Here is a 13,448-nt window from a genome sequence, read left to right on the forward strand (position 1 = left end):
AAAACTTAGAACGATGGGTGACACAGATGCCAAAATCAGCAGACAGTAAACAAAATTGCAGAAATGCAAGTCTTGAGCCACGTGCATTCTTTTTTCAAACTGTTCCTTCACTTTCCTTTACAGTCTTTCCTGTTCCACCACTACCACTGCTATTCTTCTGGCTAAGACCCTGAGCTCCAAAATTATCCTTTTTGTCCTCCACCCTTCTCTTCAAAATTATACTTCTATCTGGATAATTGAACACATGTAAGTAACAGGTAAAAAGCAGTATTATTTATATAAAAATATAAAAACAAATAATATTTATTGTATATATTTCTTCATTTTAAAAAAGAAAGTGTATCTTAAAAGAATTTCAAATTGACAGAACGAGAGTCCTTGTGATATGTTGCAAAGTGGAGTGTAAACTCCTGACAGACAGTTTTGGATTCTATTTTTATCTACCATTCACTAGATGTGTTACCTCTCTGAATTGCAGTATCCTTATATGTAAAATTAAAATATTTATCCCCCGCCTTGAAAAACTGTTATGAAGGTATATGAAACTGTAAGATATAACAATTTAAAACCCTTAATGGTGGGTGATCCATAATAAACATACTAGTTTTCTTTTTCCTTATGTTCATCCCTACTCTGACATTCTGTCTACTCTCTCCAATATTTTACCCCTCTCTCGTGGGTCCCTCATTCCAATGGAAAAAACCTAGTAAAACATTTCAAAAATCTTTCTTTTCATTAACGAATTTTTATGTTTAACAAAGTATAATATTTTACTCAATATTTTAAAAAATGAAATAATATTAGACGGCCTATCATGAAAACAGAAGTCCCTGACACACATTCACTATTGCCCACAAGGAACTCTTTTAGCCATTTCCTCTTAAATTTATCTAAATCAATTATTTCCAAATAATATATTTATACTGAAAAGTTTATTTCTTCCTTAAAAAATATAAGATTTTATAAAACTATAATAAAAAAGGAGGTTGACAAGTTTAAAAATTCTCTCAAATATTTAAAAGAGGGTGGGGAAGGCAGTAGGGAACTCTAAAGTCTGAAGGAATTTTTTGGAATCAAAAATATTTTTAAAAATTGTGTCACAGACCATCACTTCCTCAAAATGATGATCTATTTTCTTTACAGGATTATTTAGCAAAGACGGTGAGAGAGGCTAGACAGCCCACTCAATTGCTCCTTGCCTACTTAGGGAAGAGGCTTTGTTCTAAGCAATATTGGCCTTTGCTTAAGCTGGTTGATGTGGCCTACTATGCATGAAATTAAGGGTAAAGGTGACCACAGAAATGACAATTCCACCCAAATATGCAATTTTCTTGGTTTCCAGGGCACAAAGATAATCCAAAACACCAACATTCTAAAATAACTTAGCCATGGATAATTACAGTTTAAGTAATTACATTTTCTACTCAACTGGCATGAGACTTAACACAGTTAAATGTTACATTAAATATTAAAGGAGAAAACTATTAATTGGGGCCACATAAACCACATAAGCCAGCTTCCAAGTTATTTCTACAATATCTAATTGCCTTTGTACTCTATTTTAAGAACAGAGGTTGATACAAAGGCAGATTAGTGAGTAATAAAATAGTAAATGACAGTTCCTATGTAGCAATTTTTTGTATGAAAATATAATACTTAAAAGGGACAATTATAATAAATATTCTACCTGATTAAATCTGGGGAAAAGTACAAGCAGAGTCTGCCATATTCGATTTTTCACTCTATGCTGTAGAGAATTCACATAGTAGTGAGTTCTTGACCTGGATACCAATACATCCTGGAGGAGAAAATCAGTATTAAATTACTTACTGAATCTGTGATTAATAAAAACAAAATCAATGACAACTTCAAATCTGAAGAGGTTTAAACTGGGTGTGGGGGCCTACCATCTCCCAAAAGGTAGGAAAGACAGATAAGGAACAACACTTTTTAAAAATCTCTTTTCACTGAATTTTGTTGGTTTTGTTAATTTATCTGCTTCTAAAATTAGAAAGAAGAACCACAAAACTGTATTCAGTACAAAAAGTGTTTGGAAATATACTTCAATGTCTTCATGTCCAGTTAAGGGGAAGATAAGAGGTTCTAGGGGAGAGAATAAAGATATATGACATATGATTACAATGCAAAAATGTAGACACTTCTCATTTTATGCTCCTTTGTCTTGTATTAGTTGGAATAATGGTATCTGCAACTTGATATAAACTCTACTAAGGCAGGAGCCACCACAGTAAATGGACAGTGAAATGCCATTACAAGACAAGAAAACAGCAGCACTAAGCATTTCTATATTATCAAAGAGATTCCCTTGCTTTTAATGGTTTATGCCATCTTTCAGCCAACTGCAAGGTTTGTTTACTTTTGTTATCATAACTATTTGTGCTTTAGCTGCTCAAATAAGATGGCACTAAAGAGTAACTCTTTAAATGTCTTCAAGGTGAAAAAGTCATCCACTATCTCGAAATTCACTTTCCCCTAATGTAGATGATCCTCATTTACTTTTAACTCCTCCAAGATCCTTCTTCCTCCATAATATCATTCTATGCATTTAGTGTGCATAAAATGTTATGACAATAGCTAAATTATTATAGATTTTAATGACTCCTGGCAATGACAGAAGTCTCATAACCTCCTCTATTAGCATTATTTCTTTGGGGAAAACTTCTTTTGATATGGGTATCTTTAGGTTTCATGTACTGCTCAGTCTCAATAAAACTGAAAATAGAATCACTAGAATGGATCATTCATGCATTAAAAAGCATTTCACTTCAACAGATCTGCCATTAGGGCCACACCCAAGTCACTGTCCTCACTTAGAAGTGCTCTGCCTCTCAAATTCCCTTCTCAGCTCATAACCTATCCTTTTATGTGTTCCACTAAACATGCTCTTTTATTCAGAAAGATCTTCCATCTTTTAACCTTTCTTTTCTCTACTAGTCTATCAACTCTCTCCTAGTTTCATGTCTCCCCCAAACCAACATGGACCCCAAGAATAATCTCTACAATATCTTCAAGAGCACATTCCATTTTTTTCACTACAACCTCAAACCCACTTGCAAATTTCCTACTTTTGAATCAATCCAGTAGTTTTGAATTTTCTGATCCTGCTTCCAGGTTGCCAAGCACTGCTGAAGGAAAAAAAAAAAAAAAATACCACCACCTCCCCAATTGACTTCATTAAAAATATGTATTCCAACTTTAGCTGGGGCCTCACAGATACCAGTGGTTCTCAGACTTTATTGTGCTTCAGGATTGCCTGAAAGGGCTTTGTTAAAACACAGATTGCTGGCCCTCTCACCCAGAATCTCTGATTCAGTAGTTAAGTGGGGGGAGCCTTGGAATTTGTATTTTTAACATATTCCCTGGGGACACTGATACCGCCGGTCCATAGAGGCCCTTTAAGAATTACATTGGTAGCAATTATTTTGCTTTTATAAAATCTGTTTCCTTTCCTTATAAAATCCTATTTTCCACAAGGAGAGTTTAAAATCTCTACTACTTTCCTCAAGACATTAACCCAATCCACATTCTTATTTCAATCATGTGATCTTCCTACTTCAACAAGAAAATGGATGTGAATTATCTGGAAACTGATTCAACTTTATCTTCCTTTATCAGAAGAAAAAAGGTCCTTATACTCCTTTTGGAGATTTACCAAATTTATTGAAAAAAATTATAATTTCTGCCTTTGGGCAAAAATAAACATACTCTCTAGGTATATATCTAGGTATGAAATTGCTGAATCATATGGCAACACCATGCTTAACTTTTTGAGGAACTGTCAGAATGTTTTCCAAAGCAGCTGTACCATTTTACATTCCAACCAGTAATGTATGAGGTTTCACTTTCTCCACATCCTTTCCAATACTTTTCCTTTTTTTTTTTTTTTAATATTGTTCCCTAGTAGGTGTGAAATAGCTCTTTGAGGATTTTGCCTGTGATTATTTCTGATCTCTCCAGAATTATCATTTCCCCCTCTTTATTAGATCACTTTCTTAAACATAGAAACATGTTCATTTATCTCCCATCTTTACAAAGCCCCTCCCTTGACCTCACGTCCCCCTCCAGCCACCAACCTATTATTTTTCTTCCCTTTCAGAGCAAACTCCTCAAGAGAGTCTATACTCACTGTCTCCGCTTGCTCAACTCCCACTTTCTTCCCAATCATTCTTTTTAGTCTTTCTTCCCCACCATTTTACTGAAATGCTTTTGTCAAAGGTGACCAATGCTTTCTTGCCATATCTAATAGTCGGTCATCAGCCTTCATTCCCCCACACACACCTCCATTGAGCAGCTCCTCTTTTGGCCTCTGGGAACTGTCCTCGCCTAGATTCCTCCTCCCTCACTGGCACTTTATGCAGAGCTCAGCTCAAATGACACCTTACCAGAGAGGTCTTCCATGACCAATTAAAATAGCTACTCCTCCCCCTCTTAATTTGCTTTACTTTACTTCAAAACACTTCTTATATTTTTATATTATACATTATATACATTATAATATATATTTGTGTTTTGTCTGATAGAATGCCCTGTTTCCATCACTTTAAATTTTACTCATGCTTCAAGAAACCAATAAAAATACTATTTCCTTTGGAACAGCTTTCTAGACTCCAACAGTACAGCCTAGGGAATGTTTGCATTTAAAAAAATGCCTCTAGGTTTTATACAATAAAGCCTATCTGTTCCCTTCAAAAAACAAATATATGATGTGCACTCCTATTTTAATACAGGTGACTTAAGTGGTAGTCATCAGTTATGCCCCGTATTAAAACCAGATATGGAAAACAAACAAACAAAAAACCAGGTATGAGAAAACTCAGACCAAGCACCAGCCACCTTGGCTTCAAATTCTACAGGTCATTTAAATAATAAAAGAGGAATTAAGCATTATTCTTGATTTTATGCCTCTCTCAAACAATTTAATAAATTCATTCTTCAGACACTGTAATGGTTGTTTATAAATGATTTAGCAGACATAAAAAAAAAATGTTAACCTGAATAAAAAGAAATGTTCATCAACCTCATACAAACATCACAAACCCAGATTTAGAAATAATGTATCTATCACACATTGAAGCAAATCTTGAGGTAATCTTTCAGGGACTCAAAAGTCATGTGGCAATCATTATGCCACATTCTAAATGTTTACCTTTTTATTCCATTTGTTACATACATAAAGGTATGGATATGTCATTCTAAACAAAACTGGTTTTGACTGGTTCTGGCAAATACACAGAGTAAAATTTAGATGGTACAGGGAAAACTTTATTATTCTCTAAAACCAATCTTCAGTTGCACAATTACTAACCAAGACTTAACCATAAAAATAGAATATAAAACTTCATGTATTCTCCTGATTAAAAAATAATCAGAACTGTATATATTGTTAACATAAAGAGCAAATGTTCAACTTTGACTTGTTAACTATACTCTAAAACAAAGATAATTTAAAATAAAATATATTTACCTTATCTAACAGCTTGATTGCAAGATCTTCCATAAACAACTTATGGGACATATTTGAGCCATCTAATAAACACAGGAATTTGATAGCACAGATTCTCACGTAATGGTCCTCTCTTTTAGTACTAAAAAATATAAAAATATAAACTATGTCAATACATTTTGAAAATAGAAAAAATATATCAAAGATTAGTTTCAAAATATCCAACAAATATCCAAACCTTCCAAAGATTTCTAAAATTAAGTAGGTCTATATTTTATGACAATAATTTTCAAATTACCAGTAGAAAATAATAAATGAACATATCCAAAGGAAAGCCTGACCAGAAAATATGAATGAACACAAATCCATCCAGACTTCTAGAAAAACAACATGTATGCTACTGATCCTGAGTCATTAGTATCAGGTCTATGGACAGTACAGATTATAGGTCATAAAACTATTCCTGAAAGAAGATTACATAAACCTTTGTTTGCTCAGGTGGTAAGAATAAGCATCAAACATCTCAAAGTGCATCTTTACCACATACTATAACTGCATGATTTCTAAATGAGGAATAAACCAGCCTTAAGGGCACAGGAGCACGGTGTTCCCTGAATACCCCAGTGTTTTCCGTATCCAAATATGAAAAGATAATTAAGTGAAATTGTTAGTGTTTAAACATTTCATTATGCTTTCATAATGTAAATAATATGTCATTTTAATTTAATAACAAAGCATTTGTCTGGTAGAAATCAAAATATTTGGGAAACATCAACTACAAATTTCATTTTCAGTACTATACTAAACCAGCCACAAAAGCAAAACAAAACAAAAAAAATCAATTAAAGAAAATTAACAATAAAAATAGATATACATTTAATGAAAAATGGCAGCTGCTTCAAAACATAGCTAGGACTCATAGAATAATAAAGACTGTGATAACTGCACTAAAATCAAAGTGAATAATATTACACTATTACCTTCATTATAAATACACACACAAGTTTTTGAAAGCTATGTGAAAAAATAAAACTTTTTAAGAAAGCTATTTGACAAACTCCAAAAAAAAATTAATCCAGAGGTTAGATAAGAATATCTTATCCTAAAAATAAAAATTTTAGGGCTTGTTCCAAGAATAATTCCATTTTCATGCATAACAAATTGAACTTAAGTGGTGGAGTTTTACTGTATATTAAACTTTATAGTCAAAAAAGACTAAAGAATAAAATGTACAGATGATCACCCCCTATAAAACAAAGAAGAGAGATAGGGGCTTTACATCCCCCATATTCATTTCCTTACTTGTGCTGGACACTGAAATGAAAATTTTTTTTTAAGTTTTATCAAATTTTACTAAATAGTGATGGATCTGAAGAAAACATATTAGCAAGGGAATACAATCTCTAACATACTTTTAAAAGCTCATTCACTATCTTATAATAGATTAGATCTCATGGATATTTATTAAACTTTAAAAAAAATCCAGAATTTCTCTGTGTTAAAATTTTAATACCCCATTTATATTTAGACAGAAAAAAAAAAAAGCCACCACTTACTTTTCAATAACAATGTTTGCTGCACATTCATGTCCAAGATTTTCTATGAAGGTCTGTACATCTTGAATAAGTCTTCCCATAATAAAAATTTGATAAAGAATAGCAGGTATTAGATAGGAAAAAATTTGAAGTCCCAAATTTAAAGATAACTAGTAATTTGTATTCTTCTAATTGAAAGCTAAAAACAAAGAGGCGTAATTCTATGCAAGCAGGTACTTTATAGAGGTTATGAAAGTTTTAAATTATGGCATCCTTTTACCTTTGATCACGCCTAAACACATTTCCAAATACACATGCTTCAAGGAGAAGTTCACAATAATTTTTAGCACTTGATAAGGAACCTTGGGACACATTTGAAGCAGAAACTATCCAAGATTGGCAGCAATAACTTATCAGCATATTGAAGACTCCAGTTTTTATAGCAGACATTTCAATTATCTTATACATAATCTGGAATGAGATACAATGGTCATTTTATCCTTTGAACCACTTAATTTTTTCAAAATTAACATTGCTTTATGAGGGGTGACAATGGGATTGGGAAAGCCATAAGGACCACACTCCCCTTTGTCTAGTTTATGGATGGATGAGTAGAAAAATAGGGGAAGGAAACCAACAAACAAAGGCACCCAGTGTTCTTTTTTACTTTAATTGCTCTTTTTCACTTTAATTATTATTCTTGTTATTTTTGTGTGTGTGCTAATGAAGGTGTCAGGGATTGGTTTAGGTGATGAATGTACAACTATGTAATGGTACTGTGAACAATCGAATGTATCATTTGTTTTGTATGACTGCATGGTATGTGAATATATCTCAATAAAATGAAGATTTAAAAAAAAATTTACATTGCTAAAAACTGTTACTTGAATGACCTCATATGACTGTTTCAACATTAACATAAATGGAATCTAAAAAATTAAAAATCCTTGATTATTAGGATAATTTTACAAGATGATCAATGAACACAGAATATTTTTCATTTCTCAATAAAAATAAATAAAATTTTATTGACAGTGATATTCAACCAGAACTCTCCAAGAGAAACAACTGCCCAAAACAATAGAATGGAGAGAAAATGCCTCACTCTTTACCATTTTTCTTTGCATTTTGGCAGTGGCCTCCCTTTCCTTGGAGCAGCAAAGACCAAGGTCTCTAAGTATGTACTGTGATACAAGAAAAGACTGAGCTAGGCACAGCAAATAGCAGTGTAAATAAAAGGATATTATTTTCTGTTTTCCCCTTTGGATAAAGAAGTATACTTGAATGCATGGGCATGATTTAATTCCAACATGTTATGTTCCCTAATGTATCAGTGGTTGCAAATTCAAAAAGACCTTTTTTTGATAAGAATTATATTCAAAAAAATGTTTCTCTATAAAAGAAAAACAATAGCATAAGTGCAATGATAAATGGCAACTGATATTTGCCTTTGGTATCAAAGAGAAATCAAGGAATGATTGTGGAGACTGTGGAGAACTGACAGGGCATGCCCTATCCAAACAAGTTAGCTGCCACTCAATTTCAGCCAACTCTTGTCTCATAGGTACAACTAGTGTTGCAAGATTATCCAATTTTTCTAAGAGAAGGTAAAATACAGATTTTCATGCAGATTTCCCAATTCTTAAGAGTGGCAGCTAATTCAAAATTTTAAACACTGTATTAACCAAGTAAAATATGTTTATGACCAGGTTTGGCTCATGGGATCCCAGTTTGCACCTCCTCTTTTATAGCTAATAGATTTTCTTGTCCTTATTCATGACATTGAAGAAGGTTCAAACAATATTTGTTGACTGAATAACAAGAAATCTGATATGCAGTTATAAATATAACTCTTCTTCATGAGCTACAGGTCATAAAAATTAAAAAGAAAAGAAAAAGTTACCTCTTTTATTTTGAAATATGCCTGGCCCTTGATTTTTGCAGCAATGGTAAGAACCTTGTTATCAAAAACAAACTGAACAAAAGCTTTTAAATTAGACCAGAATGTCAGCTGAGTGTTGCTTAAAGAAGATATAATTTTCCAAGCCATGTCAAAAGACTCTATGCAGAGTGATTCAGAGGAGGTCAGAAGCTGGTAGGAAAAAAAGAGAAATACATATTTATCACTTAATTTAGAAATATTTACAGCTGCTCTCATTCTTCAATTCGTATCTCACTATAACTTACCTTGGGAACCACAATTTTCATGCACTGAAAGACAGGTAAAATCTGATCCGAAGGAAGAATTGTGAGGGCTTCTAGTGCAAATTGCAAAGTCTTTATTGGCATTTGAACAGCAGGTAAAAAGGGTTCCAGAATTTCACCCTCTGTGGTTGGTATGAGGGTGTGGTATTTTTTCAAGAGGAAAGAGAGGCAGACCCACTGATCATGAACATATTGTGCAACTATTTTCCCCCATCCTTGGGAAGATGAAGAGTCATCAAAAAAACTGAAAGAAAAAAACCATCACGTACTTCCTCAGGGCTGTCTCAATTTCTTTCACATGTAGTACACTATCCTTATAAAGGGAGAAAACATATATAGATTTAAATGGTTGCTATGAAATATCCTATCTACCAAAAAATAAGGAAACTACATAAACCTCAATTTTCTTACTACCCTGAAATTATTTTCATTCACCTTAAATGAGTCACTGAAAACTAAATACATAAAGGTTAATGGGTTTCTGGAAATATAGACTAATAATGTGATAATACACTATCCTGAATAAAGCATCATCTCCAAAATTCTATAACTTTATAAGTAATATTGGGCAATTACTAATTACTTCAATGACTAAACAAAAATGGATTTTTAATTTAACAATATAGATGCCTTTCATAAATAATGCTTTACTTCAAGGGGTAAACATACCTGCTGTGCTCTTCTATGTGAGGCTTCTGTAATGTCTGATTGAGTTGAAAAGAGGAAAGGAACCTTTCCATGGGTCCAGCATCCTGAGAATCAAGCTGTAATTCTGGCTTCTGATCAATGGCTTCACATACCATGGCCAAAGCAGCCATACTAACCACTCTCTGAATCTGTCTACCAAGTGTTGGTTCCTGAGAAGGAAAGGCAACAACAGTCTTTTATTTGACATAAGCAATTCTGAATTAGTAAGGCCTGAGTTACCAGTCTTGGAAAACTCACACCCTTTTTCTCCCTTTTCCTGCCTCCTAGTGAACATCAGAATTAAAAGGGAATCCAATACAAGTCACTCAATGTTATCACTTCTTTATAGATAGACAGTGAACAAATTTGAAGTGGCAATAAAAACTCAGTAATTCAGGCTAACGAGATAATTAGGTCTCTTCTTTGGCAGCTGGATTCCAAGAACTAATACATGACAAAGTAGCTACAAACAGAACCCAAAGCTATGTATTAATAAGTATTCCTCAACTTTTTTTCCTATGAATACACAAATTTACAAACAACATTCCTATGGTTGAGCCTTATTTTAACTCTTGGGCTGAGGCATGCTGAAAATTAAAAAAAAAAAAGGCTCCAAGTTACAAATAACTCCTTGAATCAACAGTAACTTGACTTTTACACAGGCAACAGAGCAAAGCAGTTACGAGCATGGATTCAGGAACCATCCAGCCTAGGTCTAAATCTTGGCTCTGCACTTACTACCAGTATGACTGTGGAAATTCTATGCTTTAGTTTTCTTATTTGCAAAATGGGGATAGACAGAATGTACTTCATATTGTGAAGATTCAATAAAGGAGTTATTTCATATAAAGCACTTAGAACTCTACATGTAGGAGCACACACAAAGGAAGGATAACCAAGACAGCTCGGGTTTATAATTACAGAGAGAAAATAGTCAATCTCTAACCAAGAATCTAGGAGTACTGGCAAGAAACTAGACATAGAAAATAGCTGCACTGAGACACCAAAGTTGTTCTCTCAAATATTGCTGACTGGCAGTATTTTTAACAGAAAGGAACTTTCTAACTACTTATTACATGCCTTTTCCCACCCCCACCCCCAAATAAATCAAGCATCTCTACAGATAAATTTTACAATAGCAACACTGCCAATACATGAAATAAAATTTAGTGTTTATGTTGTCAGTTATGGTCCCTGTTATCCTTAATGTAATTCAGTGAATTACTAAAAAAAAAGCCAATTTTTAATAATAAAAATTACTGTGGTATGGTTCATGATTTTGTTCTACATTCAAAACTTACAATACCCTTTCATAACATTGAGACTAGTAGGAGGCTGAAATATTAACCTGTCCTCTTTTATCATTTCCTTTAAGGCCAGTCCTTGAAAACTACTTTAAAAGTTAGAGAATTAAAGCAATCAAGTAGCTCCTTTATTCTTATTAGCAGCCTGGACCAGTTAGATTATGATTCAATATAACTTTACTGAATACTTGCCATGTATTAATTGAAAACAACTAACATTTACTGAGGACTTTCTATGTGCCAGGTATGGTTCTTAATACTTAGCATGTATAAACTTGTTTTGATTCTCACATCAACCCTATCAGCCCCATTTTGCAGATGTGACAGATGAGGTATAGAAAGGGTAAGTAATTTCCCCGAGGTCACACAGTTAGCAAGGATAAGGCCAGGATTCAAACCAAGGAAGTCTAACTCCAAAGCCTGCTCTTTTAACCATTATGCCTTATTGTGTTATATTTCAGAAATGCCTGCAGGTGCTAAAATACAGTGGAAAATACATATACATAAAAATCACTATAAAAACAAGTAAGACGGAAATAAACATTATAAAGGAGATTTAAAGAGCATTAGGAAAAATGAAGGAAAGAGTGAGCCACTGATCCAAGAAGGTCCCCAAGAGAAAATATGATTTGAGTTAAGCCATAAAGGTATGGACCAGACACTAACAAGTGTATAGTGGAGGGTAGGGCATTCCCAGTGGAGAGATCACACAGAATAAAAGCCTACATGAGAAAGAATATGACACGTTTGCGATCTGTGAAAATATTAAGTGCTGGTCTACAGTGACTTCAGCATTGGGAGCATTATGGGAAGGCGGAGGAGAGGCACTGGAAAACTAGGCTAAAAAATTAGATAAGCAAGTACAGAGGGCTCTGAATGCCAAACAGATGAATGTGGACATACTAAAGTGACTATATCCCTTACTGATAGGTATATGGGCAAAAGAACTAGTACAAGTCCACTATCTATATCTAAATGATTTTAAGACTGAAGTCCCCATATCTCTGTTATATACTTAATATTATGATAGGATTCCCAATCTAATCAAATCTTATTACTAAAGGGTACTATTTTAAAAATTAAGTTTCAGCAAACGTTTTTTATACTATCAAAAAACTTTAAAACAATTGAATGTTTTATTCCATGTACGCCTTATTCAACATAACCATAAAACCTTGAATCAAAGTTGATTACCTGTCCGCTACCCATGTCCTGAAGGTGCCGAATGGATGCATTTTTCAAAGGAGAAATAACTCTCCAAATGGGGTTACCCCTTTTCCACCCAAACTTCAAATGAAGATTTATAAACTCAGTTAATATCATCAGGTATAAATGGCAACGATCCAGATCTGAAACCTGAGACAAATATTAAAATGTTTAAGGATAAAAGCAGGATACATGATTTTCACAAGGCTCTGAGAGTTCAGGTAGGAAATAAAATAGTTCATTTAAAAGTACTAAATCAAGATTTTTATGAGGGAAAAACCTTCCATAATCTCCCCATGCAGAGCTAAGGACTTCCTTCTCTGGATTACACAGTGATGTTGCTTTCAGCACAATTGTAACACATCACAATTTACTCAACCTTCTCCCTACTCAGAACACAGTTTCTGCCAATTACGTTCTACCAAATCTTGTATCCCAGTACTGTCACATCATAAATAATAACAGTAACAATTACAGCAATCACCTCTTCCTTTGTTTGAGGCAAGTTACAATAGTCACTATCACAAAGAAGATTACTGTCTTACTTTGCTGATAAGAAGACTCAGTTTCAAAGAGGTTAATAACTTCCCAATGTCTCAGAGCTAGTAACTAGGAGGGACAGAATTAAACACAGGTCTTTTTTGATTACTAAACCTAGGCAGAAGAGAATTCAATCCAGTTCTACCACTCACCAGCTTAGTTAGTGGTAGAACTCACAAAGTTACCTTTAGGCCTCAGATTCCTTATACATAAAATAGGGATAATAATATCTATCCATCATAGGGTTTTTCAAAGAATTAAGTGATAGAAGGTATGTTGAATGCAATAGCACTAAGTAGTGGCCGTAAGTATTACTACTATACTAAGATGCCTCCTATGGCACATAGAAAGTACTTAATTCATTAATTTAATCAGCAACCACTATATGCCAGAAACTTTGCCAGGTGATAGGATATAATGCAGATAAAAGGTAAAAAGTAAAGGGCTTGGTCATAGCACAGACGAACACAGGAGGTGAGAGTGATGGAGGACTTCTAAGTTTGTGGC

General features: G+C 33.7%; 2 protein-coding genes across 11 annotated transcripts in view; one reads left to right on the top strand and one right to left on the bottom strand.

Moving 5' to 3' along the window:
- Window positions 1-13,448, top strand: part of LOC119522701 (cytochrome c oxidase assembly factor 6 homolog) — a 106,890-nt gene that overhangs the window by 89,011 nt on the left and 4,431 nt on the right. The window contains exon 5 of one of the 3 annotated variants that reach the window (XR_005214506.1): window positions 124-246. The exons of the other annotated variants lie outside the window; for them this stretch is intronic. The gene's annotated coding sequence lies outside the window, so the exon portion shown is untranslated. The remainder of the gene's footprint in view (window positions 1-123; window positions 247-13,448) is intronic. 3 annotated transcript variants of the gene reach the window in all.
- TARBP1 (TAR (HIV-1) RNA binding protein 1) overlaps window positions 1-13,448 on the bottom strand; it is a 105,399-nt gene that overhangs the window by 24,544 nt on the left and 67,407 nt on the right. For 7 of the 8 annotated variants that reach the window (XR_005214497.1, XM_037821205.1, XM_037821209.1 and 4 more), the window contains exons 14-21: window positions 12,390-12,551; window positions 9,874-10,061; window positions 9,187-9,448; window positions 8,903-9,091; window positions 7,280-7,470; window positions 7,021-7,092; window positions 5,486-5,606; window positions 1,688-1,798 (exon numbers count right to left, since the gene is read on the bottom strand). Coding sequence is in view for 7 of the 8 variants with exons in the window: in XM_037821205.1 (XP_037677133.1) it covers window positions 1,688-1,798; window positions 5,486-5,606; window positions 7,021-7,092; window positions 7,280-7,470; window positions 8,903-9,091; window positions 9,187-9,448; window positions 9,874-10,061; window positions 12,390-12,551 (1,296 nt within the window). In the remaining variant the exon portion in view is untranslated. The remainder of the gene's footprint in view (window positions 1-1,687; window positions 1,799-5,485; window positions 5,607-7,020; window positions 7,093-7,279; window positions 7,471-8,902; window positions 9,092-9,186; window positions 9,449-9,873; window positions 10,062-12,389; window positions 12,552-13,448) is intronic. The other variant, XM_037821220.1, reaches the window with a different exon arrangement.

The sequence above is a fragment of the Choloepus didactylus genome, chromosome 2, assembly GCF_015220235.1.
Source record: "Choloepus didactylus isolate mChoDid1 chromosome 2, mChoDid1.pri, whole genome shotgun sequence".
NCBI classification, from domain to species: domain Eukaryota; kingdom Metazoa; phylum Chordata; class Mammalia; order Pilosa; family Megalonychidae; genus Choloepus; species Choloepus didactylus.